The sequence below is a fragment of the Phyllobates terribilis genome, unplaced genomic scaffold (assembly GCF_046119375.1).
Source record: "Phyllobates terribilis strain yellow unplaced genomic scaffold, ASM4611937v1 Scaffold_1__5_contigs__length_1240528914, whole genome shotgun sequence".
Taxonomy (NCBI): domain Eukaryota; kingdom Metazoa; phylum Chordata; class Amphibia; order Anura; family Dendrobatidae; genus Phyllobates; species Phyllobates terribilis.
The window spans coordinates 574,967,079-574,985,224 of NW_027362761.1; the positions used below are offsets into that span (position 1 = coordinate 574,967,079).

Consider the following 18,146-nt stretch of genomic DNA (forward strand, 5'->3'; position numbering starts at 1 on the left):
GACGAAGAACTTAATTTCTCCATCTTCTCCATTATCTCTGTCTGCAGTGCAGATGTCAGACTGCACTCGGATGACATCCAAGTGCAGTCCGATGTTTTATACACCCATAAAGTTGTAAGGGTGCGCGTGATCCAATTATCGGATGCACTCCCAGCATGCTGCGATTGTTTTCTCATACCGAATCGGCATGAGAAAAAAATATCGCAGATCTGCACTGCCCAATAGTATAACATTGGTCCAAGTACTATCCGATAAAACATAGGATAGCACTCAGCTGTGTAATACACTCATATAAGCTAGTTCTTATGGGGAGTATGGGATCAGTAGTAGCATGTCTGCGACATCATCTGGAGGAGTACACAGTGTAGCGTGCTATTTGAGTTCAGGCAAGTTGCATGCAGAAGAAAGGAAGAGGTCTGCAAAACAGATAGCTAGCAAGTTGGAGTGAGTAACGCCAATAGGTGAACAGCTCCTGGGACTAGGTAAAGCCAAAGAGGAGCATATAAGGAACTCCCTTCTGCACTTCTGTTGATGTAGACCAAGGAACCCTCTTAGATCAGAGATTTCCCACAAAAGAGGGGAGCACAAGGACTTATTACTGAGAATTAAAGAGGGTATCTACTAAGAGGGCTAAGTTTAGTTGCCATAAGTGTGGACATTAGACACAGTAAGGTGCCAGAAAAGAGCTACTTCCTGGCAATGCTGCCAAGAGTGGTCGCCACAATCAGCACTCCACTAAAGTGAAACCCTTTACATGGTATATTTTATATATTACATGATTACATGATCATCATGGGTTGTCTCATAATGACAAACAAGGTCCTCGTGCTTTGTTGGGACATAGAGTTATCATAGATGGTGGATCCCTCCTTAGGACCATCTCTATGAGTCTGAAAAGAAATGGATTCCCCTCAGACTTGACATGTCTATCCATTACATGGAGAACTATTCTACTGAATGCTTAAATTACCCTTTAGCAGCCATCAGGAAGGGCTCCCTAAGACAATTTTGGCTGATAAGTGTAGGCTACAAAAGCCAAATTTGGAGCAATGACCTGTCTTAGAGGGATAATCTTAGGATAGGTCATCAATATGAGATAAATTAGGTGCAGCTCCCTACCTGCACCCCAATCAATCAGATTAAAACAGTTTTGGCAGCAGTCACATGTTAACCAGTACCAGCTGGTCCAAGGAAAAAGTCAGACACGTGCACGGCCCCCTAGAATAACATTTGTTCAAGTACGATCCAATGTTTTATTGGTTCGTACTTGTGCCAAAAGTACGGTCAAGAGCGTCAGTGCATACTGAATCTTTTCCAACAAACCCGTATATCATTCTGCTCCGCTTCTCTTTCTCTACACCATGCTGTCCACATATCAGACTGCAGGTAAAACATGTCCGGTTCTTCTAATGAGACAACCACTTTATGAATAAATAAAATTAAAATATAATAAAAAAGAATTTAAAAAAATATAATAAATTCTAGAGTGTCTTGCATATTTTGCTCAACTGTACGGTACGCAATAAAACAATTTGAAGCCGATGAAACTGTTTTGTATCAAAACTTTATTCAATAAACAAAAGAATGCAACATCGGGTAACATTTCTATAAAAAGATGAAGATGGGACTGTTCTACAGTGCATTAAAAAACCCTTCTCTCCTTGAAGTAGTATACAAGATTGTGTGTAGAAACAGTCAATTTTAAACTAGAAGTTATTAAGTTTCCTGTAGGAGAACAGAATTGACATTTAAATATTGCAATCACTAATCTAATTTGGTTAACAATTCAAGAAATTCTACTACTTCTTCTTTCCATGTGGAGATGGTTCGTATCCGAAATAACTGACTTGGCTCTTTTATAAAGAGATGTACAACCAGTAAAACGCACACAAGTTTCCGAAAGTAGGACCGACACAGAGGTTCTCGAATACCTTGTGTTGAGACATGTATTTACAAATGTTTTTTTTTTTTTTTTCTTTTCTTATTTCTTAAACAAGTTTTTTTTTCAGGGTTTGTAAGACTCAGACATTTTAAGGCGCAAAATAAAATTGAAAAAATAAAACGTAAAAAAAAAAAAAATATCCAAAAACACTAGTCTATAGGACAAGACATCATCCGGTAACATGTTCAATTCACCAAAGAGTTTCCGCTGTGCTTCATGGATAAAGGGTGCTCAGTTTAAATATGTAAGGGCCCAAAATTACTGTATTATTCTTTAAATTTCCCCTACAGGCAACATAAAACTTTAAAAAAAAAACAACAACTATGGCCCAGATTCATCATTTCTTTGCACTTTTTTTGGGAGTAAAAGTTTGTATTTTAGGAATTTTAATTTTTGCACGACTTTTGTGTCTTTTTTACGTTTTTCAGTCCACGTCATTTTATGGGATTTGCTCGACAATGTGGGCATAGTTTTCATTAGCCAGATATGTTGCAATTTTTTGGAATGTTGCAAAATTTTTGCATAAGGCTACTCCTTTGCCATAGTGAAATGCAAAATTAGTCATTTTTCTTTACTGTTTTGCACAGTTGAAAACTAATACACATTATTTTGAAGCTTATTGAAAAGATTGTGAGACATATTACTCTAAAAAGGCACAAAAAAGCCAAAGAGCCAAAAATTGGCACCAAACTTAACATTGTACCGCAGTCTAATGATTTTGAAGCAACGTTCATCAGCGAAAAAAAGAAAGACAGACCAGAAAAATGGGTTTAAAAAATCACGCAATTGATGAATCAGGGCTTAAGTGTGAACCTAAAACAATTTGGAGGCCATAATTACATAATAAGATAAACATTTAGGCCCATTTCGTCAAGTGCGGAGTAACGTTGCACATAAATTTTGGGACAAACTCACAAACGATGAATTGGCTAAAAGCATTTGGATAATGAAAATCAGACCTACATTATCAAGAAAACCTAAAGAATTTGAAAACTCAAAGAACTGGTGGAAAATGGTACAAAAGGCAATTAAATGAAAATGCCTAAAATTCAAACTTTTACTCCAAAAAGAGAAGCAAAAAAAAAACCATGTTGTTTGTATGCAAAACCAAGCGGTTACTAAGAATCATTTTGCCAATTTGCAAAATGTTTTTGAAATTTTGGAAAAACGTACGTTGGCTCATATTCTAACTTTATCTTAAAATCCTAACAAATGGATAATCTTTAGTGAATTGATTTCATATTTCATAAAGACTTACAAGAATATAAAAGAAATTAAAAAAATAAAGTAAGAAATAAAAATCAGAAGCTTTGGAGCCCAAGAAAACATTTGTACAAATACTATAAGAAATGTACATCAGTTTCAAAAGCCAAGCTCAGCTATTTCATAGCGGATACCAATTTTATCATAATTTACCTAAAAAGGAACAATCTAAAGAATAAATTAAATAATACTTATAAAAAAGCACACCCCCATCCCATTCCCAAACCAGTTCACAAAGTCTGGAACTGGCAGAATTATTTTACAGTTATAAAAAAATGTTTTTGTTTTTTTTTGTGTGTTTTTTTGAGTTTTTTTGTAATTTTTTTTTTCACCACATTGCTCTCCTTGCTCTGAAAAGCGTGCAGCATACTGTGACATATGACCCACGATAGTATAGTAATGATCGGAGCATGTACATCCTTGCAATACAACAAGCAGGAGGACAAAAAAGAGGGGTGATCGGCAACAGGTTGAAACAAGTTTACAACATTCAGTGCTCACAAAAAATGACAATAAAAGGGTGAAAAATATAGAAAAACCCAAGCGTCTTGATTAATTATTCAATGAAATGTGCACAACTGTGAGGTACCACATAGTAACCGATCTTTCTCCGCTTAATACTCTACGCTATAGTAGAAAAATGACAAAAAATATTGTATCAGTCACTATGGGAAAAAGACAATTTTGCACATAGAGAAAAAGATGAATCAATGTGATGATTAATTACAAAATTATTTATGCTTCTTGGTTAATTATCTAGGTGTTGCAAAGTTTCTGTGTGTTTTTCTGGGATGATACAAACTTTTGGAGCTGTAAATGAAGTTTGTGATTGTGAAGAACGGGTGGATTCTTAAGATAGTGGTTGAAATGTTCATTATTAGCCAACTTTTTTTTTAGAGGGAGTAAATGTCACGAGTGCTACCAATTGGAGGTAGATAGATACTCTACTTTTTCCCGTAGAGGAAGCCAATAATATGCCATACTGAACTGATGTCCTAAATGAGGGTCAGTGTCATCGTAGCTCCGTTATTAGCTTAGTCATCTACAATACTGTTAGGTCATGGTGGTTAAAATGTTTATCATGAAGGTAAGAAAAATTGTATTGAACCGATAGTTCCACCATCCGACTAAAAAACATCCTATGTGGTCTTCCATTATCTGCATAGTAGAATAAGGCAACAATATTCACAAGACACTGGTCCGGTGGCCACAATGGAGAGTTGAGCAAAAAGGTTCGCAGGACCCTGATCCAGCTGTCATGCTTGTAGTTCATGGCTGCTAGATCGGAGCCCTGTGTAGCTTGTCCTATTTGTTGACATGAGCCAGCACCTCTTCTTATTTGTGAGCCTGGACTGATGTCATCGTTGCGACATGACAAATATACGTTTCACTGGACCTTCTGAAAAAAGGAGGTGCCCAAAAAAATAAATGTGCTTCTTATTACTCCAAACTCGATGGACTCTGTTGAGATCAAAAGTGATATTGTCTCTACCATAAAGGTACCCAACTGCTGAGGCCACTGTATTGATGCTTGATTAGGTGACTCAGTGAACTGGATGTCATCACTTCTGGTTCTGGCAAAGTGCCGTAATGGGTTTCGTGAGAAAGCGATATGTAACACTTAAAAACACTTTAGTAAAATTTTTGAAAAAGTCCTTTAAGTATATATTTTTTGTATATATGTCATGCCAAGATAAGTCGGGGCATCTTATACAATTTAAATTCTTTTAGGAAGGGAAATTTGGGGCCAATATTATAGGAAGTTAATCATCCTTCGATAAAAAATATTAAAAAGTAGAAGTCCCTAGTATAGGCAAGACATGTACATTGACGTTGCCATGAACAGATTCGACCTCAAGACTCCAGCTCTAACCCTGTTACGTATTGATGATATGGGCTAATACCTTCCTTAGAAAAACGTAGAAATAATCTAAATATTATACTCATGGGAAAAAGAGGAAGCTGCTCAAAATTCATGTAATCTTTTCAAAAATTTTCATTGTCCAGGTGGAACTATCTTTCAAAAACAATGTGCAACGGAAAGGAAGAGTGTCAGAGTCAAGTATTTAAGGTAGGTAATGCCATTCATATTTATTTGGTATGTGAAAGCTTCGATTATAAAGCGTCCCTCTGCTGAGACCCCAGTGATCAGCTGTAATCTGTGAGGAAAACTGGCAATCAGTGTGTTGTTTTCCTGCAGCACCACCACAGGGGAAATAAAGAATTTCAGAGTTTCGGACCAGCCAGGTCCTCCAGAGCTAAAGATGTTCTTTGTAACTACTTTCCAATCTAGCCAAGAGATGAGAATCCTGAACAGAGAATTCCCTCTCTATTAATTCAGAATTCCCTAATAGGGTGCATTAAAATTGTCTAAAATGGACAACTCTTGTAAATACGACATTGGTATCATGGGGAGACTTACGTGTTGCACAAGTACATCCTTGAAATTTGCTCAATGCCAGTTCAAAATTGGTACCATTTGCAATTGGTTTTAGTAAATTGGATTTTAGTTGACTCTATGACATGGCAGCTATTATATGTGATAATGAAGACATTTCCAACAAATTAATGTAAAAGTGAAATGATTAACGAGTTCTAATAATTAAGTGTACAATCCTCCAATAGAAGAAGTTACCGATGGAATTGGTCTTTGCAACTTTTCCAATTGTACCGGTGGAATGGAATTTATCTGACTTTTGACACAACTGGATGTAACTGGATGTAAAGATCAGAGAAACAGCGAAACCTCAGATACTGTGTGCCAGTAGTCACTGTATGATGTATAGTATCAATTTTATAAAGAAGATAACAGACAGTGCCCTGTACCCACTCATCTGTGCTTCATCGCTACTGTCGAGCACCAGACATAAATCATAACCAGAGGAACGTTTGAGGTCAAAGAATTGTTTTCCAGAATTCCTTCTCCTTGGTCGACATCTGTGTATACTGGTGACAACTGCAAAATAGATTCAATGCTGTTGGTATAATGCGTATGTGAAAAATGTTTTCTCGGTTACTATTTGATCTCACATAACCAAGAATTATGCAATAATCATGATGATAAATACAATTTATCGTTTTTTTACGTGGTTGTACATATTGTCAGATTGGTTGATTTCAGCAGGACTGGTTTGGCCATTGTTTTTTCTGGCATATATGGGAAAAAAGGATTGGGCATGTTTCAACATCTCTGATCCTTTGTTTTTGAAGGAGTTACGTAACAATTCTAGACTGAAAGCACGTGCACACTTGGATGAAAAGAGTAGGGAGTTTTCTAAGAAGAACAGTTTTGCCAAATGCAATTGAAATTGTAAAGCCATCTTTAAACTTCATGCACATGATTGAGCTATCTGTCCAATTTCACACCATACGATGCTTCCATATGGCACCATATTACAAAGATAGCCTTTCTTAAAAGCAGTTATCCCCAATGTGGAATATGATGGGTCATTTTCTGACTTTTTTGTACCTCCATATTAAAGTAAAGGCATACAGATATCAATGTGACCAAACAGGAGAGCCCTAAAAGGGCCAATTCCAAAATAACTCTTGTGCCTTCTCCAATATATGTAAGAAAGCCTACAGAACTCAATAATACATCCAAGTTACTTAACATTTGACATTTCCAAAGGTATAGGAATATTTTGAAAAGGTAATATGGTTGGGTTTTGCTGTACCTTCAAAAAGTTCAGAAGGGGCTTAAACTACACAATGTCCTATGGCGCCATTTTATTTCGGAGGCATAATAAGGGTTTTATAGATATGCATAAAGACTTTCCTGTACATCTCCAACTTCATGCAGAAGCATTAAGAGATTTTTCCTTGTCGAATTCCATGTATCAAACAGAAAAAATGGGTTCATGCTCAATGAGACTGCATATGTATAGAGTGTAGGGAAGCAGCAGGTAAAGTACTGGATGGCAGGTATGTGTCACCTCACCGAGGTGGTTGGCCTTGGTGATGTAAGTCCTGGAAGGAAGTAAACCAGTAACAATGGGTTACTGAGAGGATTTTTTTTTGTGGACCGGATTTTGGGTCCGGGATATAGGAGCGACCAAAAGAACCTGGGTGGGGAAGTTCGCTCCCATTTACTCCAGCCCGTGGTTTTCTCATCTAATAACAGGCAGCTGGGCTAGCTCTGCAGTGTCTGTGGTGTTTGGAGAAGGGAAAAAAACATTAAGGGTGGACAGTATCTGCCGGAGCCTGAGAGGTGAATTTAAAAGTGAATGGGTGAGACCATTTTAAAATATTTTGTTGACTTTTTTGTTATTCGTTTGTGCTGGAAAAAGACTGTTGTTTATAGTCATTTGAGCTCTGTGGAGGTTCATGAAGTATAATAAATCTTGCACTATTTAACATAAGAACCCAGTGCCTGTGTGTACCCTAACTGCTGGCAGAGAGCTTGAATTCCTACAGGAGGTCCCATATAGAAACTGTGCCTGTAGGTGATACTTTCTTAGTACATATGGAGTCCTATGGACCTTCAGAGAGTTACACGAGTGCGGAGACCTCCTTTCCATGCATGAGCTATTAGGCAAAGGAGGTGAGCAATGCGCCAGTTTGTGGAAAGTATCGTTGGAGGTTCTTCTACCTCTTCAAATGGGAAAACAATACTTAATATAATGGAGAACTATCCGATGCAACGCGATCTGCATCATCTGTACATCATGATTATGGAACTGTTGGTCTTTTTACATTTCTTTTCGTGATTTTATTTTTTACATTTTCCTAAGTATCTATACTACAACATTTCTTTGTGTTGAAAATAAACTCTCTACCTAAAAAAAAATGTACAACTAGTGTAAAAAAATAAAAAATTAAATTATTAAATACAACACCCTTCTTAAAACCCTGAAATAATGAACGTGGAATGAGAATACTTTTGATTTTAGCAATAAATATATCTTGAGGCTGGAATTATAGAGCGGGTCTGACATAATGACGTTCTCAGCCTCTGAAGCGTCGCTTCATCTTTCCAGCAAAAAGAGCCTTTGACACAAAATCCTTACATTGATTTCTGTGGACACAAGGAACAGATAAAGCAGTTGTGTGGAGATGAGTCAATGAGCGGGTCGGGAGAATTCTTGCAAGTATTAAATCCATGGTTGGAAAAGGCCTGTGGGTCCGTCCATTGGTTTTCATGGGCAAAGATTGACTGTGAAACACTGGTATGCTGCAACATTCCTGGCTGTCCGATTAACTCCTTGGCTGCCATTCAGAGGGAGCTAAAGCGCATTGCTCTGCAATGGTTTCCAGGTCCCGCCGGTGGCAAAAAGAGTTATTTATTTTATTTTTTTTCAGATGCAGTTAAAAAGCAGAGCCTGTGATAGCGTTGAGCTGCTTCATTAAACCTTCCAAGCTTGCCATTTGTTCACTTAGGTCGTCTTGCTCGTATACCTGTAAAGACAAAAATATATATATATATTTTTTTATAATTATTTTATTTTTTATAATCATATTTTTAAATACTACTTTCAATTTTGTTGAATTATCATTAGAGATGAGCGGTGTTCGACTAGAACTGTTCGCCAATCTCAAATTCGAGCTGTTTTGGGCGGTGTTCGAGTTGTTCGACGAACCCGAACGATTTGCAAAAAATTCGGCTGTTCGAGGTTATGTTCGATAACTGTTCGTGCACCAAAAGCGTGTCCTGCATGTCTGGCGCTATTTAGAGCACCAATCATGCAGGGATTGTCTGCCACTCACTGTAATGCCACAGCCATGGTGGTTGTGGCATTACAGTGATTGCCCAAATCGATGGGAACAGTGCTCACAGTGAAACATGAAAAGCCGGCAATTCATCAGCGGCATACACCGGTACCCGACAATTTAGAACCGAAAGAATAGAGCTTCACACATAGATTAGATAGATATAAACATGTCAGCCACATATATACGAAGTACAGTGAAAGTGCTGCTTACTGTACTTGTCATTTAGCGTAAAGGATTTATCAAAAAAAATAATAGTGTTTTCATGCACCGTCTCTTTAAAAAAGCCGGCCGGCAATTCAGCAGCGGTACCCGACAATTTATAACAGACAGAATAGAGCATCATACATAGATTAGATAGATAGAAACATGTCAGTCACATATATACGAAGTACAGTGACAGTGTTGCTTACTGTGCTTGTCATTTAGCGTAAAGGATTTATCAAAAAAAATAATAGTGTTTTCATGCACCGTCTCTTTAAAAAAGCCAGCCGGCAATTCAGCAGCGGTACCCGACAATTTATAACAGACAGAATAGAGCTTCACACATAGATTAGATAGATAGAAACATGTCAGTCACATATATATGAAGTACAGTGATAGTGTTGGTTACTGTACTTGTCATTTAGTATTAAAATAAAGGATTTATTATTAAAAAAATTGGCGTGGGGTTCCCCTTAATTTTAGGCTCTAGCGGAGGTTAAGCAGACGGCTGGGGCAGATATTTGAAGCCTGGGAAGGGGGTAATACCCACGGAGCTTCCCAGGCTACTAATATCAGCCCCCAGCTGAATACATAGCCTTTACTAGCTATTAAAATGGGGGACCCCCCAAAAAAAATGACGTGGGGTCCCCCCTAATTTAATAGCTAGCAAAGGTTAGGCAGACAGCTGGGGGCTGATATTAATAGCCCAGGAAGGGAGCCATGAATATTGGCCCCCTCCCAGGCTAGAAACACCAGCCGTCAGCCGCCCCAGAAATGGCGCATTCATAGGATGCGCCAATTCTGGCACTTAGCCTCGCTCTTCCACGCTGCCATGGTGCGGTGGCAGGGGGTAATAGGGTTGGGGTTGATGTCAGCTTATAATGCCAGCTGACATCAAGCCCAGGTTAGTAATGGAGAGGCGTCTATAAGACACCCCCATTACTAACCCCATAGTCAAAGTTAAAAAAAACACAAACACCCAGAATAAAGTCCTTTAATTGAAATAAAGACACAATCCTTTATTGTTCTAAATTAAACCATACTTACCGTCACGCCCATTCCAGCTGAAGCCAACGATCTCCTGCAATAAAAGAAAAATAATAAAGCAACCTCATCCTTACCTTTCCATGGTTCCCACGACAGCTTCAGCTCTGCTACATCGAGATGACAGGCTGGACCGCAGCAGAACGCTGCCATCCAGCCTCTCATCCCGCAGACACTGAGAAGCGCAGGCTTGCTTGCGCTGCTCAGCGTCTCTCTGTGACGACATCCAGATGAGCCGAGTTCATGTCCAATGAACTCGGCTCACCTCATGCACGTCACTGACAGCGTGGGAAAATTCTCCCGCTGAAGCGCTGAGTGCAGGAGAATTTTCCCACGCTGTCAGTGACGTGCATAAGGTGAGCTCATGTCCAATGAACTCAGCTCACCTCCTGCACGTCACTGACAGCGTGGGAGAATTCTCCTGCACTCAGCGCTTCAGTGTGAGAATTCTCCCACGCTGAAGCGCTGAGTGCAGGAGAATTTTCCCACGCTGTCAGTGACGTGCATGAGGTGAGACGAGTTCATTGGACATTAACTCGGCTCATCTGGATGCCCTCACAGAGAGACACTGTGGAGCGCAAGCAAGCCTGCGCTTCTCAGTGTCTGCGGGATGACAGGCTGGATGGCAGCGTTCTGCTGCGGTCCAGCCTGTCATCTCGATGTAGCAGAGCTGAAGCTGTCATGGGAACCCTGGAAAGGTAAGGATGATGTTGCTTTATTATTTTTCTTTTATTTCAGGAGATCGTTGGCTTCAGCTGGAATGGGCGTGATGGTAAGTATGGTTTAATTTAGAACAATAAAGAATTGTGTGTTTATTTCAATTAAAGGACTTTTTTCTGGGTGTTGTGTTTTTTTTAAATACTTTACTAGAAATTCATGGTGGTCATGTCTAATATTGGCGTGACCCCATGAATTTCGGGCTTAGGGCCAGCTGATAATGCCAAGCTGGCCCTAACCCCTTTATTACCCAGTGAGCCACCGCATCAGGGCCCTGGATGAGTTGGGTACAGCGCCAGAAGATGGCGCTTCTATGAACGCGCCATTTTCCGGGGTGGCTGCGGACTGCAATTTGCAGCGGGGGTGGCCCAGAAAGCTTGGGCCTCCCTGCGCTGCGGATTCCAGCCCCCAGCTGCCTAGTTGTACCTGGCTGGACACAAAAACAGGGCGAAGCACCACGTCAATTTTCTTTAAATTATTTCATGAAATAATTAAGAAAAAAAGGGCTTCCCTATATTGTTGTGTCCGGCCAGGTACAAATAGGCAGCTGGTGGTTGGGGGCAGCCCGTTCCTACCTGCTGTACCTGGCTGGACACAAATATAGTGCGAAGCCCCACGTCAATTTTTTTCTTAATTATTTCATGAATTTCATGAAATAATTAAAAAAAATTGAAGTGGGGCTTCGCACTATATTTGTGTCCAGCCAGGTACAGCAGGCAGGAACGGGCTGCCCCCAACCACCAGCTGCCTATTTGTACCTGGCCGGACACAACAATATAGGGAAGCCCTTTTTTTCTTAATTATTTCATGAATTTCATGAAATAATTAAAAAAAAAGTACGTGGGGCTTCGCCCTATTTTTGTGTCCAGCCAGGTACAACTAGGCAGCTGGGGGCTGGAATCTGCAGCGCAGGGAGGCCCAAGCTTTCTGGGCCCCCCCCCGCTACAAATTGCAGTCCGCAGCCACCCCGGAAAATGGCGCGTTCATAGAAGCGCCATCTTCTGGCGCTGTACCCAAATCATCCAGGGCCCTGGTGCGGTGGCTCACTGGGTAATAAAGGGGTTAGGGCCAGCTTGGTATTATCAGCTGGCCCCAAGCCCAAAATTCATGGGGTCACGCCAGTATTAGACATGACCACCATGAATTTCTAGTAAAGTATTTAAAAAAAACACAACACCCAGAATAAAGTCCTTTAATTGAAATAAAGACACAATTCTTTATTGTTCTAAATTAAACCATACTTACCATCACACCCATTCCAGCTGAAGCCAACGATCTCCTGCAATAAAAGAAAAATAATAAACCAACCTCATCCTTACCTTTCCATGGTTCCCACGACAGCTTCAGCTCTGCTACATCGAGATGACTGGCTGGACCGCAGCAGAACGCTGCCATCCAGTCTGTCATCCCGCAGACACTGAGAAGCGCAGGCATGCTTGCGCTCCTCACTGTCTCGCTGTGACGGCATCCAGATGAGCCGAGGTCATGTCCAATGAACTCGGCTCACCTCATGCACGTCACTGACAGCGTGGGAAAATTCTCACGCTGAAGTGCTGAGTGCAGGAGAATTCTCCCACGCTGTCAGTGATGTGCATGAGGTGAGCTCATGTCCAATGAACTCAGCTCACCTCCTGCACGTCACTGACAGCGTGGGAAAATTCTCCTGCAATCAGCGCTTCAGCGTGAGAATTTTCCCACGCTGTCAGTGACGTGCATGAGGTGAGCCGAGTTCATTGGACATGAACTCGGCTCATCTGGATGTCGGCACAGAGAGACGCTGAGCAGCGCAAGCAAGCCTGCGCTTCTCAGTGTCTGCGGGATGACAGGCTGGATGGCAGCGTTCTGCTGCGGTCCAGCCTGTCATCTCGATGTAGCAGAGCTGAAGCTGTCGTGGGAACCATGGAAAGGTAAGGATGAGGTTGCTTTATTATTTTTCTTTTATTGCAGGAGATCGTTGGCTTCAGCTGGAATGGGCGTGATGGTAAGTATGGTTTAATTTAGAACAATAAAGGATTGTGTCTTTATTTCAATTAAAGGACTTTATTCTGGGTGTTTGTTTTTTTTTTAACTTTGACTATGGGGTTAGTAATGGGGGTGTCTTATAGACGCCTCTCCATTACTAACCTGGGCTTGATGTCAGCTGGCATTATAAGCTGACATCAACCCCAACCCTATTACCCCCTGCCACCGCACCAGGGCAGCGTGGAAGAGCGAGGCTAAGTGCCAGAATTGGCGCATCCTATGAATGCGCCATTTCTGGGGCGGCTGACGGCTGGTGTTTCTAGCCTGGGAGGGGGCCAATATTCATGGCTCCCTTCCTGGGCTATTAATATCAGCCCCCAGCTGTCTGCCTAGCCTTTGCTAGCTATTAAATTAGGGGGGACCCCACGTCATTTTTTTGGGGGGGTCCCCCATTTTAATAGCTAGTAAAGGCTATGTATTCAGCTGGGGGCTGATATTAGTAGCCTGGGAAGCTCCGTGGGTATTACCCCCTTCCCAGGCTTCAAACATCTGCCCCAGCCGTCTGCTTAACCTCCGCTAGAGCCTAAAATTAAGGGGAACCCCACGCCAATTTTTTTAATAATAAATCCTTTATTTTAATACTAAATGACAAGTACAGTAACCAACACTATCACTGTACTTCATATATATGTGACTGACATGTTTCTATCTATCTAATCTATGTGTGATGCTCTATCTTTCTGTTCTAAATTGTCGGGTACCGCTGCTGAATTGCCGGCCGGCTTTTTTAAAGAGACAGTGCATGAAAACACTATTATTTTTTTAAATAAATCCTTTACACTAAATGACAAGTACAGTAAGCAACACTATCACTGTACTTATTATATATGTGACTGACATGTTTCTATCTATCTAATCTATGTGTGAAGCTCTATTCTTTCTGTTCTTAATTGTCGGGTACAGATGCTGAATTGCCGGCCGGCTTTTTTAAAGAGACGGTGCATGAAAACACTAATATTTTTTTTAATAAATCCTTTACACTAAATGACAAGTGCAGTAACCAACACTGTCACTGTGCTTCTTATATGTGTGACTGACATGTTTCTATCTATCTAATCTATGTGTGATGCTCTATTCCTTCTTGTCTAAATTGTCGGGTACCGGTGTATGCCGCTGCTGAATTTGCCGGCCGGCTTTTTTAAAGAGAGTGTCTTCTGAGCAGTTTGTCAGCTTTTGGACACCTTTGCAGGTGTTTTCTATGTGTTTCTATGTGTTTTTGTTTGCCTGCCATTGGTTTTAACGGTGTTCGACGGTGTTCTAAGGTGTTCGACGAACAGTTCGACGAACAGTTCCTCGAACATCCCGGTGTTCGATGAACCGAACCCGAACACTACGGGGGTGGCTCAACACTAATTATCATGCTAAATGGAAAAAAACAAACAAAAAAACAACGTGTCAATTAATAAAAATTCTCCTACACGTTCCAACTTTTCTTGTTCATAAAGCCAATAAAGAAGGCGAAACTTCAACTTCCTCGGCTCTGATTTATAATCTGGGATACTGCTCCACTCAACGATTATTTTTCATGTGATCTCTTATAGGATAGAGTCTATTGGGCCTATTGATAAGTAAGGGTCCATTATTAGAGATAAGTGAACCCATCCGAACTGTAAAGTTTGGGGTTCGTACCGGATACTACCGGTGCTGAACTCCGATCATGGACTTCTCCCGGAAGTCCATTTTACAGTTCGAAGTCCAGGGAGGAGAGAGAGAGAAGTTCCAGAACCCAAACTTCCACAGGTCCTCTCATCTTTTCCCATTATGACTGCAGACTCTACACACTTGGCCAATGGCTGAATGGTCTTCGAAAGATCACTTAGTGGTGGATGACAATAAGCAGTGAGAACGAAGTGATAAATTCTATATTCCTACAATGTGTTTCTGACAAAAAGGTCTTCCATCAGTGTTATTTCCAGCCATGTGAATATCAGAAGTGGGTCTTACGCTGGCAGGGTCGTCTGTGTGTTTATGACTTTCCTCTGATACTTCTGGAGCGGTTGGTACCGATACCGGGAGAAGCGGAGATCTTGCTTTTCCGGCCAGTCCCAGTGACGCTGTCTTCACTTGTGGCTTGGGTAAACTGGCCCCTAAAAGCCAAAAAGAGAAAAAGACAACTTGTTCAATCAGCATTTGCATTGTATTTTCTATGAAAATGTATTCAGAGAGGTTTTCAACGTTTAAAAAAAAAAAAAATGTGATAAAATTCAGATAACTATGGGGCCACATAGCAAAATTTCAAATGTGGGCCCTTGTCCATTATCATCATCTTTTTCAGGAAATTGTGAAAAAAAACCACTTATAATTGTTTTTTTAGTGTGCAGATTTAGTATACACAGTGAAATCACACTCTGATTGGTAAAGCCAATAGTGACCAATCAGAGATCAGCTTTCATTTCTTAAACTCCTGCGCTCAAATGAATGCTGCACTATGATTGGTAGCTATGGAAAAATAAAAGCTGAGCTCTGATTAGTTACTCTGATAAAATGAAAGCTAATCCCTGATTGGCTGCTGTGGTGAAATGAAAGCTAAGCTGTGATTGGTTGTTCTGGTAAAATGAAAGCTGAGCTCTGATTGATTTCTGTGATAAAATAAAAGTCTACCTCTGATTGGTTGCTGTAGTAAAATGAAAGCCAAGTTCTGATTGCTTGCTGTGGTAAAATGAAAGCTAAGCTCTGATTGGTTGCTGTGGTAAAAAAAAAAGCCAAGCTCTGATCGGTTGCTGTGGTAAAATGAAAGCCGAGCTCTGATTGGTTGTTTTGGTAAAATGAAAGATAAGTTATGTTTCGTTGTTGTGTTAAAATGAAAGCTGAGCTCTGATTGGTTGCTGTGGTAAAATAAACGCTAACTTCTGATTAGCTGCTTTGGGCTATAAAGACTGTTTTACTGTAAGACACTTGTAATAAATGATGGCTATTGAGTCTATTGAATGTATTATGAAGGCATAAATCCCAGCTAAAATATGCAAATCGGAGCATTTAGCATTTTCGCTGGCAGCCATCTCGCTAATGATGATAATACCCTTTTTATTATAATCACAGGCATGCTTTTTCATCACTTATTAGCTCGTCCTATTTAGTTCTGATGCTGATGTCAGCAAACCTGGTGGCAACAAATTAATTGTGTAATTGTGCAAAGTGCAAACCGCTCGGAGGGCAAAATAATGAGATAAGGCCTCTAAATGGTAACATTTACAACGGGCGTATCACCGCAGTGAAGGATCCTGAGGATCGGCGCTTATTTCATATAATACTGGAGTTACGCCGGTTATTATCTCTCCTCCGTTGGCAAAAGTAAAATGTCACAATGCAAAAGACGCTGCAAGTAAGGGAATTAATTCAACTTGTACCGCAGCTCGCGTGCCAAGAACGCTCGCTTGTCATCCCAACTAATTACTAGGAGCAGGATAGTAAGCAGCGGGGGGTGAAATGGGGAATAAATACATAATGAGATTGTGCTGCCATTTGGTCTGAAGACTGTAGGCTGCCAATATATAACATCCAATTCTTGAGGAAATCAGCCGGCAACCAGCCATTGTGAAAACAAACACGGCTTGGAAAGATTACTGTCCACGGAGCAAACGCTGCTATCCGTCAACTCACGGGGGTACTTAGTAGCCAATGCTAACTATATCAGACCAACTACCGGGTTATACCAGGTAAAAACGAGCAAGTTATACAAAGTAGACTGACCGGGCTGTGCCAGGGACAGTGACCAGGTTTATACCACGTACAATGACCACGTTACAGGGTTGCCAACTGTCCTGAATTTCCAGGACTGTCCGTAACAATAGGGCACTGTCGTTAAATAAACTTGAAGGTGTCCATGATTTCTTTGAAGCTGGAGAAAGCTATACAGATTGTTTTGACTGTAATTATCATCATTTTACAGTTATTAGTCAATGCAGCTGGTGTCTTCATAACAGAATTCTGGGCGGTAGACACGTATCACTTATAAATAATTATAATGATTTATTAAGGTTTTCCTATAAAAACATTGTCTGCAAGGAATTTTTGGACAAGCTGTCCAGAAAAAAAAAAAGTCAAGTTGGCAACCCTGCCAAGTTGTACATGTACTAATGACCAAACTATAGCGAGTACAGAGGACCAGGCTATGGTACATACAAATAGTATCATCTGTAGCATCAGCGTCTCTGCCCCCTGCCAGGCAGAGACGCCGTCCCTCTCACCTCCCTGCTCCTCTTTCTGCTGCTGCCGGCACGTGCAGCTTCCCGGGCACTGTGCTTAGGGCGCGTGCACACACGCTCCCTCTCTCTTAAAGGGGCCGCGCGCGCCGTCCTATGGAGTCCCCGGCCAATAGCCGGAGGACCTCCCATATATAAGGCACCTCCTCCAAAATGGAGGTGCCCGAGCAATAGTTGTTGCACAAGTATTCTTACCTCTGCTTCAGCCCTCAGGTCCAGTTGCCAGCCTGACTACTGTTCCAGTCCGCCAGCCTGACTACTCTCCAGCCCGACAGTCTGTCTTCCGTTCAACCCGCCAGTCTGTCTATGGGCAAGCCCGCCTGCTTACCAGGAAGCACCTGCCTGTTACCTGCCTGTTACCTGCTAGCCTATCTGGAGGCTCCTGCCGTCACTTGCCGTGACCACCAGTCTGCTAACCTAGAGACTTCAGCCTGCTCCGCCGTCACGTGCCGTGACCACCTGTCAGCTAACCCAGAGACTTCTGCCTGCTTGCTGTGCCCACCCGCTATACCGGTCAGTCCCTGTCTTCTGACCCGTGGGAGCCACCTGCTCTCTTACAAGGTCATCCCCAGAGTAGCACCTGGTCCCTCTGCTCGGTCCCTCCCTGGTCACGGAGTCGTTAGCCGCGTACGACCAGGGTCGGTCTGAGTAGATACTTAGTTACGCCCCTCTGGGTCCCTCCTTGCACAACGGCACAGAGGTTCCACCACCCGGATCCGTAACATCATCAAGCTATGGATAGTACATATGACCAGGCTTTACCACATACAAATAATCAGCGATGACATAAGAGGGTACTATTTACTGGAAAATCAGTCATATTTGGATGAGTTTTAGGGAAAAGAAGAAGAGAAGAACCCTAGAGAATATGGAAGGATCTACATGGAACCCATGGAATTATTGGACAACCAAGAAAATCCCTGTTATCTCCTAAGAACAGTTATGGTGGAAGATTTTCCTGCCAAGAATTGCCTGGATTTCTCTTGGTTGTTGGGTAGAGTGGGGTTAGGATAGTGATGGTAGGTAGGTGGTTGAGTTACTGT

General features: G+C 41.4%; 1 protein-coding gene across 3 annotated transcripts in view; it reads right to left on the reverse strand.

Annotated features, from left to right (window-relative positions):
- Positions 1-1,590: 1,590 nt before the first annotated feature.
- Positions 1,591-18,146, reverse strand: part of DCC (DCC netrin 1 receptor) — a 1,219,041-nt gene continuing 1,202,485 nt past the window's right edge. For all 3 annotated transcript variants that reach the window (XM_073681315.1, XM_073681325.1, XM_073681306.1), the window contains exons 28-29: positions 14,846-14,988; positions 1,591-8,602 (exon numbers count right to left, since the gene is read on the reverse strand). In XM_073681315.1, coding sequence (XP_073537416.1) covers positions 8,513-8,602; positions 14,846-14,988 — 233 coding nt within the window. In that variant the 3' untranslated portion in view covers positions 1,591-8,512. The remainder of the gene's footprint in view (positions 8,603-14,845; positions 14,989-18,146) is intronic.